General features: G+C 45.6%; 1 protein-coding gene across 2 annotated transcripts in view; it reads right to left on the bottom strand.

The window, feature by feature from the left end:
* The window catches only part of PCSK6 (proprotein convertase subtilisin/kexin type 6), a 157804-nt gene that overhangs the window by 40256 nt on the left and 94789 nt on the right, over positions 1–22759 (bottom strand). For both annotated transcript variants that reach the window (XM_021940917.2, XM_031668291.1), the window contains exon 13: positions 22245–22381. In XM_021940917.2, the coding sequence (XP_021796609.1) occupies positions 22245–22381 (137 nt within the window). The remainder of the gene's footprint in view (positions 1–22244; positions 22382–22759) is intronic.

Genomic DNA, 22759 nt, shown 5'->3' with positions numbered 1-22759 from the left:
ACGCCTGTAATCCCAGCACTTTGGGAGGCCGAGGCAGGCGGGTCACGAGTTCAGGAGTTCAAGAACAGCCTGGCTAACATGGTAAAACCCCGTCTCTATTAAAAATACAAATGAGCCAGGTGTGGTAGCACATACCTGTAGTCCCACCTACTCAGGAGGCTGAGGCAGGAGAATCACTTGTATGTGGGAGGTGGAGGTTGCAGTGAGCCGAGATTGCACCACTGCACTCCAGCCTGGGCGACAGAATGAGACTCTGTCTCAAAAAAAAAAAAAAAAAAAAAAGGTTGGTGTGTTATTCTGTTGTTTGGCACAGTGTTCCAATATGTCCATTTGACCTAAATTGTCAGTTGAGATATTTGCATCTTCTGTTCTTAAGAATTTTTGCTGTTTTATCAAATATATGCGAGGTATGCTAAATCTCTCCCTCCCATGTGAGTTTGTCACTTTCTCTTTGTAGTTTTAAAAAGTTTTTGCTTTATGTATTTTAAGGCTGTGTTATAAATTGCATGAAAGATTAGAGGTGGAACTTTTAGAACTGAACTAAACCTTTTATCAATATGTATAGACCCTCTCTACATATTGATACATACACAGAGCTACATACAAAGCTCCAAAACACGCTTTTTGCCATGACATTTCTGTTTGCCTGATGTTAATATAACTACACCAGCTTTCTTTGGGTTATTATTTGCCTAGTATGTCTTTTCCCGTCTGCTTTTATTTCTTCTGTTTTCTTAAATTTTAGATATCTTTCTTGTACCTAGTTATAATAGTCAGTCCCAGCAGGAAGCAGACAGCATAATTAAAATAGGATGATCCAAAGAGGCTTTCATAAGTAGACTATTTACAAAGGTGTGAGCAGAGGGTAACAAACCCAGAAGGGACGGTGAGGTCCCTGGGACTACTGCTCCACAGGCAAGGTAAGGGTGAACTGTGACCATAGGAAGTGCTGGCTGCTGAAGGACTGGAGAATCACTAACTCATAAATAAATATCTCCTCGGTCCCTCCACTCTCCTGCTGGAGTTTCCCCTTGACTGAACTCAACTATAAGCCTCAGGCAAGGGAGTCTGTGGGGTGAAGAAGTAGAGAATGGACCTGGTAGGTAAATGAAATATACATGACACTACAGAAAACACTTATTTTTATTTTTATTCCTTTTTTTTTTTTTGAGATGGAGTCTCACTCTGTTGCCCAGTCTGGAGTGCACTGGCGTGATCTTGGCTTATTCCAACCTCCGCATTCTAGGTTCAAGTGATCCTCCTGCCTTACCCTCCCAAGTATCTGGGACTACTATTAGGCACACACCACCATGAGCTGCTAATTTTTATATTTTTAGTAGAGACGAGGTTTCACCATGTTGGCCAGGCTGGTCTTGAATGCCGTACTTCAAGTGATCCACCCACCTTGGCCTTCCAAATACATTTTAAATACATGCAAAAAAAATCCAATATGACAACTTTGGTCTCTCAAGGGGAGCAATGAGTCTATCTGCCTTTAGTGAAACTACTGATGTTATTGCGCTTGTTTGTAAGCACTTGTTTTGTGGGTTCTAGTTACACGGTTTTGTCTGTGTCTCCTTTTCTTGGGTGCCCCTGAGGTCCCAGTGTTATGTGGTCTGCTAGGTGGGCTCCACAGATTCAGCAGATGCCCTCAAGCAAAAGCCGGCATCATGATTCCGTTCACCTCTCTGGCTGTGAACATTTCAACCAACATTTACAATTCTTTTCTGTGGGAGGGAGATTTCAAGACACTTGTCTTCTCTGTGGTTGGAAATAAAAGTCCACAACATCTTTTAACAGTTTGATCTTGTCTTTGTTTTGGAGTAATTTGTTAGCAATTTAGGAAAAAAGTTTTATATATCTTTTATTTTTTAGAGACATTAATATTTAGACTGAAAAAAGAAAGCCAAACAGATTATGAAGAAAATAAAATCATAAACAAATTGGGACTTTTTTTTAAAAAAGGAAATAATTATCAAAACTCTGGAGAGGAAATTTAAAATTATTTTTAAGTCAAAAGTGAAACAGCAGGCCAGAAAAAAATATACGAACTATGACACATACGGGGTTATTACACCAATATTTTACATAGACTACATACTTATCAGCTTGATAGCAACACTGAGAGCTCTTGGGAAAGACAGAAAAGAGAATTTTCTTTCTTTTTTTTTTTTTTTTTTGAGACAGAGTCTCGCTCTGTCACCCAGGCTGGAGTGAAGTGGCAAAATCTCGGCTCACTGCAACCTCTGCCTCCCGGGTTCAAGTGATTCCCCTGCTTCAGCCTCCTGAGTAGCTGGGATTATAGGTGCCCACCCGTGACTGGCTAATATTTGGATTTTTAGTAGAGACGGGGTTTTGCCATGTTGGCCAGGCTGGTCTCGAACTCCTGACCTCAGGTGATCCACCCGCTTCAGCCTCCCAAAGTGCTAGGATTACAGGCGTGAGCCACTGTGCCATGAAGGGCAATTTTCAAAAGAAAAAACACAGAGCACAAACATTTGAAAAACGGTTCACCCTTTGTTAGTAATGTTCACAATGTAAGCTAAGGAAGGATATCATCTATCTCCTCCAGAACTGCCCACTCCCGGTAAGACTACAAATCAGTTCAACTATTTCGAAAAGCAAATTGGCAATATGTATCAAAAGTAGGCATATTTGTGGTTTCCACCTCTTATTTATCCCAGTAATTTTACTTCTGGTAAATAATCCCAAAGAAATAATTTTAAATTCAGGAGAAAGCTTTTTGTACTAAGCTGTCCACTCATAATAGGAAAAAATAGAAAGCAATCTACATGTCCAACAGCAGAGAGATACTCAAATAAATTATGGTACTTCCATTGGTGAAGTATTATAAAAATCCATAAAATGCTGCTTACAAAGGATATTTAATGACATTGAAACGTGCTTGCTATGCAGGTAACAAAAAGAAAGATCAAGTTATATATGCAGCACAGTTAGGACTCTGTAAAATGTCAGGGGAGAAAAAGACCAAGTAGAAATGTCTGCAGAGACGTGGTTTTGAACATGATGTGTTTCTGGAAATAAGTAATGAAGTCAAATGTTTGAAAATCAAATGCACTCATCTATTCTGGGGCGAACCTGGTTGCCGGAATGCTGAACTGTGCAGGCAGCAGGAATGCCCAAGCATACCTCATTCCTAAAACTGAGGGCAAATCTGGGAAAGGGGTTTCAAGGGAGCTCTCCCTCCTCCTCAGATCTGTCATTTTCATTTTCATCAATATTTAGTATTTTATTTGCAAAAATTAGCTATGAGGTGAGACAAAGATTATCTTTTTGTTATGCTTTCTGGAGACACAGAACTGACTAAACAATGCTGTGATTCATAAATGTGCACAGCAGCAGTTGGTTGCATTTCTCCCCAAGATAAGTGGGGATCCATATTTCTTTTTTTCTCAAACGAGGAGAGTTTTGGGGAAAGGCGTCATTGCAATGGCCCCATGAAAGAGAAAGGAGGTAAAGAGATTGACTGCAGTATTAATGCAAATGGGGTTAAAAATGGAACTTTTTGACAACAGTGTGTATGGTGACTGTTTGGAGACTGTGCCAAGTTCTTCAGCTCTGTTTCCAAGGAAGTGGGAGTGATACTCTATAATTGCACTTTCCAGAAATGAGAGTTTAGTGACAAACTTTAAAGCCGGCACAGAAGGCATGTGCTTTAAATCTGTCTTCCTTTCTAGCATCAAGTACAAGATAGATTGAGCCATCGAACACAGATTGCAAAATCTCAACTCTTATCTTAGAAATGAAGATTAGCTTGAAACAGATGTCAATAAAACACAGATCAAGGCTGCTAGCAATAAAATGAGAACAGTTATGCTCTTGGGAAAAAAAAAACATTGTTGAAAGGGCCACTGAAAGGAAATTAAGAATTCATGGAACGTTTTAGGATGAATAAAGGGAAAACATGGTCACCTCAGAAGAGACTACTTTCTTCCCCTTCATTAAACATGTTACTGAGTATGCACAGCTGAAAACAGAACTGGTTAAAATTATATGAGCTCTTGATTTAAACAAGGTTCATGCTTGCATGCACATGCATTCATTCAGTCAATCAGCAACTGCTTGTTAGCCATGTTCAAAGTGCTAAGCCTTCGGGGGAGAGAGCTGAGATATCCAGTTCTGGACTTCCAAAGGCAACCAAAGTTCTAAACATGATGCCTTTGGTCATCTATCCCTCTGCAGCATTTCATAGAGATTATCAAAGATCTTGTTCAATCTGCCACCTGAAGATATGTTTTAGTCCACGTTCTCTAGAAAACAAGGGTCTGAAGCGAAGCCCATGGGCTGAGGCTTTACTGGGAGGTGCAATCCCAGGGCAACAGGAGTGGAGGGCAGCAGGAGGAAGGGCATAGGGTTGACAAATGGAAGGAGCTGTGTTTCAAGCTGGCTGCAGCTTCACAAAAAAACAGGGTGGTTGCTTAGCCAGGGGAAGTCTTCCAAACAGGTCTTGTGAGACCAATGTGCCCTCAGACAGGAAGGGCATATACTTTATCTCCTTTCATTGGGTAAACCTTCCTTCTGGGTTGTGTTACCTGCCCCCTCCAGGCAGCTTTTGCTGGGGAGGCAAGATGCCAAGCCTCACCTGGAAGTGGAGAGAAAAGCCACAACCCCGCCCCCAGGTCATGCTGGGTTGGACCGGACTCCTGCGCCTCCGCCGCTCCTCCCTGGTGGGAACGTCAGCAGCCATTCCAATGCCCAGGCTTCAATGTGGGGGAGGCTGGGGGAGGCTGGGGGAGGTTGGGGGCGCCGAGGCAAGGAAGTGAGGGCTAGATCTCTCTACTGGGCAAGAGGCAAGGCCCGACGACAGCGGGGCTGGGCCAGTCTGGGGAGACACAAAGTGGGGCCAGTGTAACATTTATGGAGTAAAACGTCATCAAAATACATGTTTTGAGGTATAAAGCATGAGCTGTCATGTTTGAAAATAACCTGCTTCCCTGGGCTTTCTGGAGTCTTCCAAAGGTGTAGCATCACCTTCGTGAGAGACTCTGTCACAGCACAAGGCAGAACTACAGAATTTGATATGCAACTGACATGTGTAATTGGCTTCAAGGAAACTTAATAGCAAGAAACACTTCTTGGTGTTTTTGATATCATAGGCACTATGGACAAAGACAGATCGTAATCCTGAAACCTTTAAAACTCCTCATAAAGGATTTGCTCATGTGAAACCTTCCTCCATTTGAACCTCCCCAGGTCCGTTGAGGTAGACACTATTATTCCCACCATACACATGCAGAAACAGAGACTGAGAGGTTCCGTGACCAGGCCAGGAAGTGGCCAGTTGAACTCGGACCACACCTGCCAGCTGCTCTGTTCTGGGCTCACCCAAAACACCACCCTGAGGTTCAAATCCCGTTCAGGGGCTCCAGTGTCTGCGGCAGTCTGGTCTCCTCCCGCCACCCTCCTGTTCCATTTGCTCAAGTCGACTGGATAGCGGGTCAGGTTTGGTTTTCATAACTGATCTATACCCCGATAGCTTATTCTGCAAGTTCTGGCAAAAGCACTACAGTTCTGACTAGACCTTCCTCGATCCTGTCTTGGCTTCAACTTTCAGGTTTCTGGGAAGGAGAGAAGCAAAGCTGGGATTCCACAGAAGCGCAGGGTAGAGTCAGGTGCACTGGGCTGAGCTCCAAAGAAAGCCAAGCCCTGTGGGAACTTCCTAAATGGCTCTGCCCCTGGGGCCTGTGAAAGTCCTGAGGAGCCAAGGCAATGCTTGGCTTATTATCTCCTCCTGGCAGTTTCAACACAAAGCTTTTGGTTAGCAAAGTTTTGTTTGTTTTTCTTGGGAAAAGTGTTGCTTAAGAAGAAGAAAGGAAGAATAGAAATGTACCTGCTGAGTTCAAAAGTCAGAAGAGTTTTCCCTTAGGGCCAGCCAACCTGATAGCAACCCAGCTTTGCCTTCAGCGCAGCAACCCTGGATTCAGTGGATTCCAAATTCCTGGGTTCTGCAGAGGTCACAGCCAATTGGATTTTCCTCAAAGGCACGGAGGCAGGTCTCTACCAGCTTCTCCCGGCTGGAACTTTCCCAGAGAGCAAAGGCACCAATTCCTAAAGACTGCGGTAAAACACACACTTGCAGTGGCAGGTAGGGAGAGGGGAGAGAAGGAGCCTGGGCTCCTGCGACAACCTACACAGGCTGTGTGAGAAATTTCATGTCCACCAGGTGCTGGCAACACGCTGATGAGGGAGTCATGAGTCCAGGACTCCCAGCCTGTCACTGGTGGAGCCAGCATGGGACCCAGGCTCCTCTGCCTCTGCATTCCCGCTCTTTAAATCACATCACTCCGTGGCCCCCAGTGCAGAATGCCACATAGATTCGTTTCACACATTTGTTCTACCATCTCTGCAACTCCTGCTTGTTGGCTTTCTATCATGATTATGCCTTCTTGTGTTTTCGTTTATATATTTTTATTTTTATTTTTTCTGAGACGGAGTCTCACTCTGTCGCCCAGGCTGGAGTGCAGTGGCACAATCTCAGCTTACTGCAACCTCCACCTCCCTGGTTCAAGCAAGTCTCCTGCCTCAGCCTCCCGAGTAGCTGAGATTACAGGTGCACGTCACTGCACCCGGCTAATTTTTGTATTTTTACGTTTCACCATGTTGGCCAGACTGGTCTCCAACTCCTGACCTCATGATCCGCCCGCCTTGGTCTCTCAAAGTGAAGGGACTATAGGCATGAGAGACCCCACACCTGGTCTTTAGTTTATATTTTATTTGGATACTACAAATGTTGAATATCTTGTGTTTACTGGTTATTTGTATGTTTTCTTTATGAATTGCTTTTCAGGCTTTTGGCCTATTTAGTGATATTATTTAAATATTTCTTAGTGATCTGTAAGCACTCTACATATTAAGGGTATAACACAATATAGCACTCCGTGATCACCTACAACACAGTACAGCACTCCGTGATCACCTACAACACAGTACAGCACTCCGTGATCACCTACAACACAGTACAGCACTCCGTGATCACCCAACACAGTACAGCACTCCGTGATCAGCTACAACACAGTACAGCACTCTGTGATCAGCTATAACACACAGTACAGCACTCTGTGATCAGCTATAACACAGTATAGCACTCTGTGATCATCTAACCTCTAGGGTTGAGGTATTAGAGATAAAGGTGTCTACCTGTGTATTAGAAATTTTTATGCCAAATATTACTTTAATTTTACCCCTTGGAAAAATGACCTTTTAGCATATGTAGAATTCAGATGATCACTATTTGCTGATTAGCAAGATTTAGTCAGAAAAATAGGCTGATTTATTCAACAGCAGTTAGACCAGGGGGCCTCTGAGTGGGCCCTGGGAAGAATGAAGTCAATGAAAAAAGAACCCCTGGTTGTGATGTATAGTCCTAGGGGAGGACCCAAGGCTCTACTCAGAGGGGCTGGCTCCACAAGGATACAGAGGAGCCGGGATGGGTGGGGAGCAGTGCACTTTGAGCCTTGGTCCTGCAATGAATACGCTCCCCTTAAAGTGTGCTCATGCCAAGAGAAAGACAGCCCTCTACCCATTCAATTCCCAGTATGTAGTGGTGTGCTGGGGCCGACTAGCACTGGCTTAATGGAACTGATTGTTAACATTTTCAGGAACTTTGTGAGCTGGTTGTTAAACACAGCCTTTATTAAAAATTAAATTACAGAAGCTTACAATTGAATAAATTATATTAAAAACAAAGGTAATGAATATTCACAAATTACCCCTTCCTCATGATCTCACTATATTTTGTCACTTTCAGGGTTACTTACATCTGTTTCATCTACACAGGGGAAGCACTATTTGATGGTGGCTACCGGGCCCCTCTCTTACCAACCCGTCTCCAGTGATGTCACGTGAGCAGCTTGAAATTGGCCATGGTGGGAATATTCCCATATGGAAATTGACAAATACTACAAACAAGGGCTGGGTTTACTGTTGATTTTCTAGACTTAAGAAAGTGATGGAGAAAGCATTAATAATGCAGGTATAACTTAAAACTGTTTCGTGTCTGTAGGCATTACACTGAGAACAGTATACAAAACTGAACAGATATTCTTCCAGTATTTGAAAAGTATTTTCCAATTTAGCAAAGAAGTTGTTCCCATCACTGGTGAGTGAATGAAGTTCTGACATATGTCTTTGTTGTTTCTATGGCAAAAATATTACCCAATATTTATGCTGGAACAACAACTGTTCATGAATTGCAACCATCGGTTTGTTATGGATACAAGAATTTGGCAAAAATCAATGAAAACAGTCTCTGAGAATCAGTTGGCTAAATAGAATTTATAATACAAGCAGTGTATATTTTATTATTTATAAATTGTTTGCTACACATCCTTTATATCAGTAAAATTTGTAATGAACTTATGTGATACATCTATATCTATATATAATTTCCCCCCTGTAGTTGTTAAATATTTACCAGCAAGCAGGACAATATAGCTTCAAGGGTGGTGGGAAAATGGGGACAGGATGGGATGCCTCAGATAATACCCAAATAAACAGCCCTCTTAACTACCATGAAACAGAGGACTCAATTCAACTGAACATGTAAACAGGGCAGAGTGGGGGACAGTAAACTAAGGTCACAGACCTACCGCCTATTTTTATAAAGTTAGGTCAGAACACAGCATGACCCTCATTTACATAATTTCCAAGGCTATTTTACACTAGAATGGCAGAGTTGAGTAGTTGTCTCAGAGACCAGAAAACCTCAAACATTTACTATCTGACCCTTTACAGAAAAAGTTTGCCAACCCATGGGCTAGAGAGAAGTGAAAAGGCCATCTGTGAATCACTTGAGTTTGTCCAAAATATTTTATAAATTTCAAATTTTTTTTTTTTTTTTAGAGACAGAGTCTTGCCCTGTCACCCAGGCTGGAGTGCAGAGGTGCGATCTCGGCTCACTGCAAGCTCCGCCTCCCGGGTTCACGCCATTCTCCTGCCTCAGCCTCCCGAGTAGCTGGGACTACAGGCGCCCACCACCACGCCCAGCTCATTTTTTGTATTTTTTTTTTTAGTAGAGACGGGGTTTCACCATGTTAGCCAGGATGGTCTCGATCTCCTGACTTCATGATCTGCCTGCCTCGGCCTTCCAAAGTGCTGAGATTATAGGAATATTTTTCTAATTTTATGATGTCTTCTGCCAGACAGAAGTTCCTAATTATTATGCATCAAGATAAACATTTTCTTTCCAAATGGTTGGCCAATTATCAATAACTCTTATTCAACACTTCAGTCTTTTCCCACCAGTTTAAAATGCTATCCTTAGCGTATCTCTATGGCTTTATTAATGGACTATCCATACTGTTCCCTTGATCTGTCTGTTCTAGCACCAGTGCCACATCATTTTATCATAGTTAAAAATAGTTACACACCTGCATTCATTTTTTTCAGAATTTCTCTAGCTATTCTCTGTGCCCATTCTTTCAGAATAGGTTTTCCTTGCATTCCCTTGATTTTATTGTGATATTGATGGGGATTGTGTTAAAGTGATGGCTATCCCTTCTTTGTGAAGAAGAGATATCTCGATGATACTGAATCCTCCCATTCAGGAACACAGTCTATAAGAAAAACCCTTAAAAATCAATAAGCATCTATTCCAAGTACCTATTGCATGTTCCTAACCTTTTTGGCACAAGGAATCAGTTTATTGGAAGACAATTTTTCCACAGTTGGGGATCCGGTGGGGAGCAGTGGGGATGGTTTTGGGGTGATTCAAGCACATGGCGATCATTGTGCACTTTACTTCTATTATTATTACATTGTAATACATAAGGAAATAACTATACAAGTCATCATAATACAGAATCAGTGGGAGCTCTGAGCTTGTTTCCCTGCAACTAGATGGTCCCATCTGGGGGTGATGGGAGACAGTGACAGATCATCAGATATTAGATTCTCATAAGGAGTGTGCAACCTAGATTCCTCGCATGTGCAGTTCACAATGGGGTCTGCACTCCTGTGAGAATCTAGTGCCTCTGCCGATCTGACAGGAGGTAGAGTTCAGGCAGTAATGGGAGTGACAGGGAGCAGCCATAAATACACATGAAGCGCTTGCTGGCCGCTCACCTCCTGCTGTGCAGTCCAGTTCCTAACAGGCCCTGGACCATGGGCCAGTAGGTGGGATGGGGACCCCTGTTCTTGTGGGCTGGTTAAAGCAAGTTCTCAGAAGCCCTGTTGCTCTCTTGGATTTCAGCCAAGTGAGGCGGCCTCTCAGGAGCAACATTCCTCAACACCCCTGACCCTAGCTGGCACCCAGCAGAGGCTCCCAGCTTTTAACATTTAATTTACTTTTTATCTTCTAATCACAACACTTTAAACAAAAAAATCCAACCAGAAATATCTTAGAGCCAGACACATGAAAACCACTGGCCACAGGGCTAAAGAGATCAGATCAACTACGGGCTGCCTGCACTGCCTTGGGGGAGCCTGGAGACCTCACCAGGTTGGGTTGAAGTGAGGGTGGCCCTGAGCTTAGAAGACGGCCCTGATGCCAGGTTCTGTCCCTTCCAGCCAGGTGAGCTCAGTCAGGCTCTGGGTGGAGGAGCTTGGACTCAGCTTCCTCTTCCACAAAAGGAGAATCTAAACACTCACAAAAAGAGAATCATGTTCATCCTGGCAAGGCTCAGCACTTCTCGGGCACTGTTTCGTTTAATCCTCCCTGGGCAGAGGATGAGTTGGAGGATTAGAGCATGGAAATGGCCTGCCCAGGTCTGCAATGACCAGTGGTGGAAGACGGATCTGAGAGGCAGGCGGCTCTAGAGCTCAACCTTGTGCTACACTGAGTCTTGAAAAACAAGCACAAGCAAATATGCACCATACACATACACATACCCACATATCCATGTGCACACACACAAAGATACATGCACACATATACACATATACTTAATGCCCACATATACACACATACATATCCACATAGATATGCACATGAACACACATATATATACAAACCCACATACACACATACATACTTATACACAGTGCTCTCCCCCACACATACACACATATATACACATATACACCCAAGCACACACTCCCATACACACGTCCAGGAACTGTCTAGAGCACCTGCAGTCAAACATAAAAGAAGCTACGTGTCCCACGGCACACTGAGCATTTACTCCTCACAAGTGAAGAACCAAAGTGTATTTGCTGTAAAGCTGTGAAATCTTTACATTGTTATATTTAATTGTGCCATCTAAATCTCTTAGATAGTCTTGCATTCTGACCTCTTCGGAAGAAATGTTTCCCATACATGTGCTTTTAAAAACACTTTGCATCATGGCGATTCTCAAATAAACGTAAAATGGAGAAAACAGCACAATGAGTCCCCATGCCCCATCACACAGTCCCAAGAATCCCCAACCCTTTCTCAATCTTGTTTCCTCCACCCCCTCCCTACTCTCCCACTCCCCACCCCCACCCTCTGGAATAGTTTAAAGCACAAATCTTAGGCATTGCGGTAATATCTTCACTTGTAAATACCATGATATGCATCACTAGCAAAATTAACTGTTCCTGAAACTTTAATTCCTTATTATCATCTAACTCTAAGACCCCTGATTCTATACTGATTTGTAACAATGAGATAAAATAGCACCCAGTGCCTGTTGGAGAACACGTAGGTGCTAATCATCATCCTATTCCTCTCTTTTTCTTTTGATAAATTGGACTTCTTTCCTAGATTGGTGGGAATCTGGAAATAATGCTGTTGAAATAATCTGGAGAAACACAGCACATGTGGGTTGCTGCTCTTTTGGAAACAGATGAAAGATTAGAGAAGAAAGAAATTTTAATCAGGGAGAAAGTGAATTCTCAGAGTTCAAGAGTGACACAGGATTTTTAAAAGTGCCATCAATTGTCTCAGACAGTCTATTTATTACTGTGTGAATACCAAGTATGTAAAACCCTTTGGAACCATGAAATGAGATACATGGTGTCAATTATAGAGAGAAGATTGGAGAGCATGCTTGATTATTTTTTCCATTTAGACATTGATGCCTCACAATTCTCCCTGGCGGGGGAAGACCGTGGGAGGTGTCCCAGCACCTTAGATATGCTCTTGGTTACAAAGCAAGGGCCAGGCCAAGTCAGTAAAGTTTGGGCCCTGTACAGAGAGTCATATCCCTGGTCGACCTGCCTGCAGGGCACTTAGCTGGGCTCTTGGGGTGGAAGAGGTGAAGAACAAGGAAGCGTCCCTCACCCCCATGCTTACCCAGCAGACCTGGCATGGGGCAGGTGTGCAGAGAAGGTAAGTGTGTGCTCCATGAACAGGAGACACACCATGCAGATGCCCCTTAGGGCTGACGAAGCCCAGGTCGATTCCTGCAGAGCACTTCACATGCATCAGGCATGCCCATGGGATCCCCAGGTCATGAGGAGGTGCAGGGACCTTCCTGTGCCTGAGGGTGCTGAGCAGGATGTGGCCCTAAGTGGGGAGGCTGGCCTGACCTTGGCAGGTGCACAGGCTCTGCCTTGTGGTTCAGGTGCAACCACCAATGTAGGCTCTGAGTAAGAAGGGTGGGCTGGGGAGGCTCCTCTCTTCAGTTACTTGGTCTGGGTCTCACTTCTGCTCAACCCTGTCTTACAGGAGAGGAGACCCAGTGCAGAGGCCAGAGAGACAGGAAAAGTGGCGGCAGGAGGATCCAACCCCAGGCCTGTCCGATGTCTGACGTGGGAGAATGAAGCATACACGTTTCTCAGAGAATGGACACTTTCTGCATTCTGGGTCCAAACTTAAAATCTTGGGTATTTTGGATGGCAACTCTCTAAAATGCAGCCAAACTTCTCCAAAAGATGTGCTGCAGTACAGGCTATCACCCTTGCTCTGCCTGCACTGTCGCCAGCTCCCTGTCTCTCAGCCTTGCAGGCTCTCTACGTAACGGCTGGAGTGGCGAGCTCACCCACAGTGGAAGCCGCCCCCTCTTCCACACTCACACTGTGCACTGCATGGGCAAGGTCCTAGTGTTCCCAAATCTGGAGCTAAGTAGAGTTCAATAAAGGTGTGCTGGGCTGGGCACGGTGGCTCACCCCTGTAATCGCAGCACTTTGGGAGGCCGAGATGGGCAGGTCACCTGAGGTCAGGAGTTCAAGACCAGCCTGGCCAACATGGCAAAACCCTGTCTCTACTAAACATACAAAAAAAAAAAAAAAATTTAGCCAGGTATGGTGGCAGATGCCTGTAATCCCAGCTACTCAGGAGGGTGAGGCAGAAGAATCACTTAAACCTGGGAGGCAGAGATTGCAGTGAGCCGAGATTGCACCACTGCACTCCAGCCTGGGCAACAGAGTGAGATTGTCTCAAAACAAACAAACAAACAAACAAATAAATAAATAAATAAATAAAGGTGTGCTGGATGCAGGAATGCATGGCAAGCCGTTAATACCTGCAAACGCTGTAGGACTGCAAAGCAGGATTCGCACTTGATTCCATTCCTAAATTGCCTCCTGGAAGAGAGTGATCCTGGGAGGACCCAGATCCTTGGCCTAGGAACTGAAGAGGAAAATGGATGACTAATCTGCTACTCAACTTTTAAAAATGGTTTTAAAACTAATTACATAAGCCACATTCAATCTGACAGGAGGTGAGTATTATTCGAGTTAGCATATCAGTCAGATCACTTAATTACTTCATAAACCCTGGGTCTTAGCACAGATTTTAAAGCACTTTTACACAGCACACCATTGGAGCAGTTTTTTTTTTTTCTTTTCACTTTTTTTTTAAAGCAATTAACTTGCAGAGATTTGAAGGAGATTGAAATGAACACCACAGAAACGAAGCACCCTGCCCCAAGCACAGGTTCTTGGAATGCTTGTAGAGAAGTGAGGACTGCCTGCTTTTCTGGTCTGTGCCTGTGTGTGTGCTGCACTGTGCCTGGCACTGAGGCTGGTGGTGACTGTGCACTCACAGGCCACCCTCACCAGACAACCAGGGAGTGGAAGATAGCGCCCACTTGGGATCAATTCATACTTCGGCATTGACGAGGCCGACAGGCAGCTGACTCCACTAATGCTGACCAGCCCTGCATTTTCCTGGCCTCTAGAGCTCTGAATCCTGGAGCTAGAGGGCAACCGAGGTCACCTCTGTCACCTTCCCAGGCTGAGGTCCCCAAAAGGCACTAACAGGTTGACCTGAACATTCAGCGCTGGGGCTGGTCCTGCCTCCCTGTGTACACAATAGCGTCATAGTGTGCAGGCAGGGCCGGGCTCCCCTCTCCACCCATGCACTGATGAGAAGCCCCTTCCAGCAGCTGCCCTGCCCACCTGGCGTGGCCTCGCAGGCATGCTCTGGGGGTTGGTCTTACTGTGAACAATGCCTACGTTGGGACCCGGGTCTATGGGCACAGCATAACCAGTGCCTTGGTGAGCTATGGGTAGACATGGTTCTCTGTTCTTACTGCATCCTTTCACCCTTCCTCCTAGCGGGTGCTTCCTGACTCTCTGGTGGTTCATACAGATGTTCTCAGACTCTCTTCCACACCTCAATGCCCTGTCCACTGAAGACCCCCATCCACACTCACGCCCTCTGTGGGCACCAGAGCACCCTCCCAGAGGCAGCCGGCCCTTTGCTCATGTCGGCCTGGCCAGGAGGCTCCCACCTCTGCTCTGCACTCATGCAAAGGCCCAGATCTGCCCCTGGAGGGAGGGGAGTTAGGACAGGTCATCACTGAGGACTATGTCTCAGCCTGACATCCCCGCACTTGCCCTGCGGATTGGGTGGGGAAGCCTGGCTGGTCGCAGCTGAGCCCCTCTGTGGTCCCTCCCAGGGCCTGGGAAGCAAGGTCAGCACTGAGAAGTCTCACCCCTGGGGGTAGGCGGAGTGAGGCAGGTCATATGTGGGCACTGCCTGGCACTTCATTCTACAAAACGAAAAGGACAGCAGTACCCTTGGGGTGGTCTCCATCTCCTAATGGCCTGTATTTTCTGTGCTACTAAGATAAAAAAACAAAGTGGCACTGGGGAACTCCTGAGAATTTGGCCTCAGGCAGACCCTTCTTCACAAGCCCTTCCTTGTTTCTTTCAGCCGGAAATCCCTGTTTGCTCTGCTGAACTTCGGGCACTCTTCCGGGTCACTGGTGGCTCTTGGGCCCTTGTGCATGGTACTATTGGTTCCTGAAACCCAAAATGTTCCCAACCAGCCTGTGGGCTCCTCAGGGGCAGGGACTGTGTCTTGGGGCCTCTCTGTACCCCTGAGCACTGGCATAGCATCTGACACATGGCAGAACCTCTGCAAAATGCATCTGAGACATGTCTGTTAGGATATGCAGACCTTCCCATTTTGACATTTCAGGAACAGCCAGAAGAGGCACCATTCATCTGGAGGCTGAAGAGGGCTTATCCTGGATCAACCTCAAAAGCACTGGGTCCATACACCAACCTGGAGAGGGCCGCTTGGTCTTTGTTTGAGCCCCTGTGACCCCTTTTGGTCTCACTCCATCACTCCTTTCCCTCACCCTGGAAGGATGTGGCCGCCACGCTGAACAACACGCTCAGAGGCTTGCCCTGGAATGAAGTGAGCAGGGAAGGTGGGGGAGACTCAGTTGCAACTGCAGTGTCCCATGCGAGGGCCACATGGATTTCCACTGTGGAGAGATGCTGGTGGGATCCAGGCTCCCAGGCTAACTCCCACTGTGCTTGGGGAGGATGCACGGAGCCTGTGGGTGACAGCAAGAAGCCCGTCCTCCTCCACACAGCAGGGAGGGCTTGCCGTGCGTCAGCCGTGGCAGGATGCATGCCTGCACTTGCTGTTTCTGGCAAAGACCACGTTCAGGAGTGGCAGCTCTCTACAGGGGAAAACTTGCGCGGAATGAAGTGACCCCAGATGCCCCGCAGGAATGTGCACACTCTCTGTGATGACACTGGAGAATGTGTCCCCGCCCCCCAAATTCCAGTAGGTCACAGAAGATCAGAGCTGGAAGGTGTCACAAGGTGTTTATTCTGCACCCGTCTCAACCTTCTGAAAGCAAAGATCCAGTTTCTACCCATGCAGAGGGGTGGAGATCAGCCTGTGTCAAGACTTAATTTGGGGCCATCCCCAGGAAGTATTCTTGTATCCACTAATCCTGTGTCCTCTGTAGTACACAGAGCATCTGGTCATGTGGTGGTTACAGAGGGTTACAACTGGACTAATTAATCCGCCAACACCTATTGTGTATCTATCATACACCATGCAGCAGGAGGCTCTCAGGGCACAGCAGGACCGGAAGGAAGGAAGGCTGCAGATGGCAAGCCCATTAGTGCTAAGGCCGAGGCCAGAGCTGCTGAGTGCCATGCAGGCAGCAAGCAGGGAGCTGATATGGTAGCATCTAGCTGGGCAGGAAGCAGTGTGGCAGGCACACAGGTGTGCAGGGCATGTGGTTCCGTGCTGTGCACCACTGCAAGCCTAAAGCTTGCTCAGCACCTACACGCAATAGGCTCCAAGTGTTAATCATTGTTATATAAACAGCTCTTCCATTGCCCATACAGCTTGAAAGGCTGACGATACTTAATACACCTAATGTGTATTTCTAGCCCAGTCTTCCCTCTGACCTCCAGATACATATCTTCACCTGGACTTGTGCAAGTATCTTTGATTTAACCCACCCAAATCCAAGCTCCTGATCTTCTCTCCAGCATCTTCTCCCCCTGCAATGTTCCAGATCTAGGAAACTGGGACTCCATTCTTCTACTGTACAGGACAAAAACTCTGGAGTCATTCATGCCCCCTCTCTCCTCTCACAGCCCACATCTGATCCATCTACAAATCTCTCGACCCTGCTTTCAGGATCTGACTGCTTCATAGACTCCACTGATGCCGCCCTGTCAGAGTCACCTTCACCTGATATTGCAATGACCTTCTAACTGGCTTCCCCGCTTTTGTTCCTCTCCCATCCTCACTTCCATCTACTCTGACCAGCTGTTAGCCTATTAACACAGAAGTTCAGATCACCTCTCTCCTCTGCCTAAAATCCCTCAGTGGCTTCCAACCAAGGCCCTGTGAGGGCTGACAAAGCCCAGTGCGATCTGGTCCCCATACTCTCAATGCCTGGCCCTGTCCTATTCTGCTTCTCTTCCTGCTGCCCCCCGCAGCCTCGGGGGCCTCTCTGCTGTGCCTGGAACATACCAGGCACACTCCTGCCTGGGTGTGAACCCTTTGCTTGGAATGCCCTTTTCCCAGATGTCTGCAGAGTTCACCCCCTCATCTTCTTCGAGCTTTACTCAAATGTCCCTTCCCTGAGGCCTTCCTGGGACACCCTGAAATGCCCTTGTCACCCTTCCCTTCTTCATTTTTCTCCTTAGAGCTTCTCATCATCTAATGGACAACATCTTCTTGCCTGGTAATCTTGTTTCGTGGCCCCCTCTGCCTTCTAGAATATAAGCTTAGCATCTGTTTTGTTCACCGGTGCACCCCCAGTGCTTAGAACTTGGTAAATGCTCAATAAGTATCTGTCAAGTGAAGGCTGTGTTCTTGGAAGGGAGTACTATTCTTTGAATAAACTGATGAATTCCACTTCCTAATGTTTTATTTAAGACTTCTGTATTCCTATTCAAATTTGCCTATAGTTCTTTTTTCTTTCTTTCTTTTTTTTTGGCATATTGATCAATTTCTCTTCACTCTTATTTCCCTCTAGTGATCTGGAAAGTTGGCATCTTGTTTTAAATCTTAGTTATCTCTCTATTATAAGAAGATATTTGAGTTTATATGTCTCTATCAGTGCTAAGAGTAAGACATAATCCATCACCCCTCCCACTAAATGTAGAATGAAAATCTCAGCAAATTTTTATTCCTCCCCATTCTCATCCCCTGCCTTTATGTTTCTGTAGAAGTATGAGGTGGGAGAGTGGGTAGGACGTCCACCACAGGCATTCAGAGAAGACCTCTTCATGAGGCCAGTTCTGAGCTGCAGCCACGGGAAGCCCTAGGGACAGCTGTCCCCAAGGAGGGAGCAGCATGTGCAAAGGCCCTGTGGAGGTAAGACCAGGCATACTAGGGGAACAGAAGGGAGGTCAGTGATGAGGCATAGGAAATGATTCATGGTGGAAAAGGGCTAGCAGGATGTGCAAGTCAGGCTAAGAGATTTGGGTTTTGCTCTAAGAGCTGTGGGAGGTCATGAAAGTTAGCAGGGGTGCATCATTATCTGAATCATATTTTAAAAGGATCATTGGGCACTGGGTGGAGAGCGGCTCTAGCTAGTAGGGGTCGAGGCAGGGAGGCCAGTGGAATGAGGAGGTAAGAGATGATAGGGGACTGGAATGAGACAGTGGGCAGACTGAGATATATTCTGGAGGCAGATGGTGAAGGAGACAAAGAAGAATTAAAGGTTCACTCCTGGGATTTGGCCACGCAATGGAGTGCAAGGTGAAGCTATTTACATTAATGTGGAAAGCAGGAAAGAGGCAGTTTGGGAGTGCTGTCTAAGGTGCACAAGCTCAGAGCTAGTTAGACCTATGCCCAGAAGCAGGAGGCTGCTGCAGAGCAGGTCTGGGTGCATGAGGGCAGGGAGAGGCAGCTTTGGGCACCACCAGCAGGTACAAGGTGCTCAGTGTCACAGGGATGGATGAAATCCCTGGATGGGAACAAAGAGCAGAGGGCCCAGGAGCATGTGCAGGGGTGTGCGCGAGAGGGATCAGCCAAGGAGATGCACAAGGAGCAGCCTGTGAGGTGGAGAGGGCCCACCAAGTGTGGCATCACTGCAGCTATGCAAGAGGGCGCTTCCAGTGGGGGTGAGCTGCCAATGTCGCTGTGTGCCGGGCCCTGCTCTCAGTACCCAGCCTGGCTTACCTGATTTCATCCCACCGCAACCCAGTAACTTGCGTACTATCCCCATTTTCTAGATAAGAAGGCCAAGGTCTAGAAAGGCTAAGTGACTTGCCAAGGTCACAGGTATTTGTAAGAGTTAGAGCCAGCATCTACCCCCAGGTAGAAGGGCTCCTGAGCCCACCGTCTTAACCACTGCACCCTGTGGTCCCCAGAGAGGATGCTTAGTTTGTTAGAACTATAGACCCTGGCTTTAACAACCTGGGGAGGACAGAGATGGGACCATAGGCTTGGGCAGTGTGGAAACGGCGGGGGACCCTGACAAACCCCAGTTTTTTGTGCAGTGGATGGGAGTTGGCTGGGAGTGAGCCAGTGACGGCCATAGCAGGCAGCTTGTTCTGCCAGCTTTGCCATAAAGGGGAGCAGAGAAGTGGTTGGTGGCTGGAGGGGATGTAGACTCAGGGGAGAGGCTTCAGTGCATGCATGTTGGCCTAACAGGAAGGGGAAAGAGAAGAACGCACGATATGCATGAGAAAGGCTGCCTGCAGTGGCACAGTTCCATGGGGGATTGACTGTCCCCTTGAAGCTGCCCCAGGACATGGGTAGGGCTCATTGTATTCTGCTCATGATACAGAGTAAAGATCACGGGTCTGGGGTGGTGAAATGGTGTGCCCAGTTCCCAGGGCTATGCTATGAGGACACAAGAGCTGTAGCCCCAGCCTCTATGTGCTCTCCTGCATACAGCACCAGCCTCCCAGGCAAGCAGGCCATGCAGGCTGGCATGAGAACTCCGCCTTGTGCCCACAAAGCAGTGAATGCTTGAGGATGCAGCTGGCATGAGGAGTCAACCTTGACTTTTAATACTAGGCCAATATACTTTGGGGCTTTTAAAAGGAAGAATTTAGGAGATTCCACTTTTAAAATGTGTAAATTTCAGGTCATTTAAAATTTTACAGTGTTGTATTTTTAGGATTTGTTATAACACTTTCTTTTTTTTTTTTTTTTTGAGACGGAGTCTTGCTCTGTCGCCCAGGCTGGAGTAGAATGGCGCGATCTCAGCTCACTGTAAACTCTGCTTCCCAGGTTCATGCCATTCTCCTGCCTCAGCCTCCCTAAGAGCTAGGATTATAGGCACCTGCCACCACGTCTGGATAAGTTTTTGTTAGTATTTTTAGTAGAGACAGGGTTTCACCATGTTAGCCAGGATGGTCTCGATCTCCTGACCTCATGATCTACCCTCCTCGGCCTCCCATAATGTTGGGATTACAGGCGTGAGCCACCTTGCCCAGTCAACACTTTCTTAAAATAGTTATTTACTATTTTAAAACCAGAAAGAATACAATTGGGGGAGGTAGGAGATCCCTGTAGATGACTTGAGGACCTAGTCAATTTTCTGTGTAAGGCAAGTCAATGTTCTTCTTTTCTCCTAAAACTGTGTTTTATGAAGAACTGGAAAAGAACCAGGGCAGGGGAAGGTTCTCATGCACTCCTAGGGTGTAGGGTGACCAAGAAGCAGACTGCATCTTCATAGAAAAGGGCACAAGGAATGATAGAACAGTGAAAGCAAACCTTGAGGAAACTCGCCCATAGAAAAGCAAGATTCCAGCATATTCTGTAAATGTTACTATGCATTCAACCCAGAGAACAAAGACAGGTGTTTATAGACCTCTGTGGATAACTAAAAAATAAGGTGTGCTGATTATTCCAGTTTTCTTTCGTGGTTATAACCCCATTACCTAGATCAGAGTCTGGTACTTAATAAAGATTGGTTAAATAAATGATTAAGTCAAACGGATTAAAAAGGGTACAATAATTACCAGAGAAATAAACAATCCAAAGGCAAAATTAAGAAAACTATTCCATTTACAATAGCATAAAAATAATAAAATACTTAGGAACAACTTTCACCAAGGATTGGTGAAAGACTTACATACTGAACACTACAAAAACCACTGCTAAACAAAATTAAAGAGAGCTAAATAAACAGAAAACTATCCCATGTTTATGGACTGGAAAACTTAATATTGTTAATGTGGAAATATTCCCCAAAATGATCTACAGATCCAATCTCTACCAAAATTCCAACTACCTTTTAAAAAAGAAATGTACAAGCTTATCTTAAAATTCATATGGAATTACATGGGACTCAAAATAGCCAAAAGAACCACCAAGGTGGAGGACTTGCACTTTCTGATTTCAAAACTTACTACAAAGCTACCGTGAACAAAACAATGTGGTACTGACTCCAGGATAGATATATAGACCAATGGAACAGAATCGAGAGTGTGGAAACGAACCTCTCTTCTGTGGTCAGTTGATTTGCAACAGGAGTCTCAAGATCACCCAACGGGTAAAGAATGTATTTTTCAACAAGTGGTGCTGGAACAAGTGGGTACAAAAGAATGAGTCTGGACCCCTACTTTACACCACGTACAAAAAATAATTCAAAATGGATCAAAGACCTACATGTAAGAGCTATAAAACTCCTAAAAGGAAACACAGGAGTAAATCTCTGTGACTTTGGGTTAGGCAATGGTTTCTCAAGTATGACACCAAGAGCACAAGCAACAGAAGAAAAAATAAACTGAATTTCATCAGAATTAAAAACTTTTGTGCATCAAAGTGCACCATCATGCAACTGATGAACCACAGATACCACTTCACACCTACTAGAACAGTTATAATGAAAAAACAGCAAACATTAAGTGTTAATGAGAATATGAAGGAGCTGGACCTCTCATACATTGCTGGCAGGAATGTAAAAGGGTGTAGTCAATGTGGAAGACAGTTTGGCTGTTCCTCAAAATGTTCACCATAGAGTTACCATATGACCTGACAATTCCAATCTTAGGTATACACCCACAAGAAACGAAAACGTAGGTCCACATAAAAACCTGTACCTGAATCCTCATAGCAGTACTATTTGTAATAGCAAAAAGGTAGCAACAAGCCAAATGTCCATCACAGGTGAATGAATAAACAAAATGTGATCAATGTGTACAATGGAATATTGTTCAGCCATAAAAGTGATGAAGTTCTGATGCATACTACAATATGGATAAACCTTGAAAACATCATGCTAAGTGAAAGAAGCCAGACACAAAAGGCCAGGTGTTATATTATTTCATTTATATGAAATGTCCAGGAGAGGCAAATCCAAAGAAGCGGTAAGTGGATTAGAGGTTGCCAGGAGCTGGGAGGGGAGGAGGGAATGGGGAGCAGCTGCTTCATGGGTATGGGGTTTCTTTTTGTGGGGATGAAAACATTCTGGAATTAGTGGTGATGGTTACACAATATTGTGAATGTACTAAAAGCCACTGAACTGCACACTTAAAAATATTTAAAATGGTGAATTTTCTGTTATGGGAATTCTACCTTTACAAAACAAAACAAAGAATTATCAGAGACTCCGTAGTTAAATAAGGCCCAGAGGTAATAAGAGGGTTGAGATACAAAAGCTGTCATGAGATTCCCAAGAGCCACTGACCTTGCTTCTCCGGGTTGCGGACCTGGGATGGCAGGTCTTGGATTTCCAAGGTCCACTGCCCTTCAGCCTTTTCTCCCCAACAGTGGACAGTCATGAATTCCCAATTTGTAAACCCTTCATTGGAAAGATCCAGCAATCTGCAATTGGAGATGCAGTGTCAGAAAATCAAGGTGCTGGTACTGAGTGGCTGGGCGGAGGGACTGGCACAAGGAGGGCTCTCGGGGGACTGTATAATCTGGCTGGACCATACCCCCAGGGAAGCAGGGGTCTGGCCCCAGCCAATCCAAGGGCAAAGGGCACGGTGAAATGTGACTGTCTTTAAGGTCTGACACAGACTATCTCTTCCATCACCTCCTTGAACCTCCCTAACATTCTGAGAGGTAGGCAGGCAGACAGGTTTCACATAACCCAGTGAAAGATGTTTACAAGCTTACCAACAAATGCCCCCAATCCCGACACTTTCCTGCAGAAGGTGGTTCATTCCTTCCCACCCAGGAACAATCTTACAGAGCCCA

The sequence above is a fragment of the Papio anubis genome, chromosome 7 (genome assembly GCF_008728515.1).
Source record: "Papio anubis isolate 15944 chromosome 7, Panubis1.0, whole genome shotgun sequence".
NCBI classification, from domain to species: domain Eukaryota; kingdom Metazoa; phylum Chordata; class Mammalia; order Primates; family Cercopithecidae; genus Papio; species Papio anubis.
The sequence above is the reverse complement of the archived record's forward strand: the minus strand, read 5'-3'. Positions and strand labels throughout refer to the sequence as shown.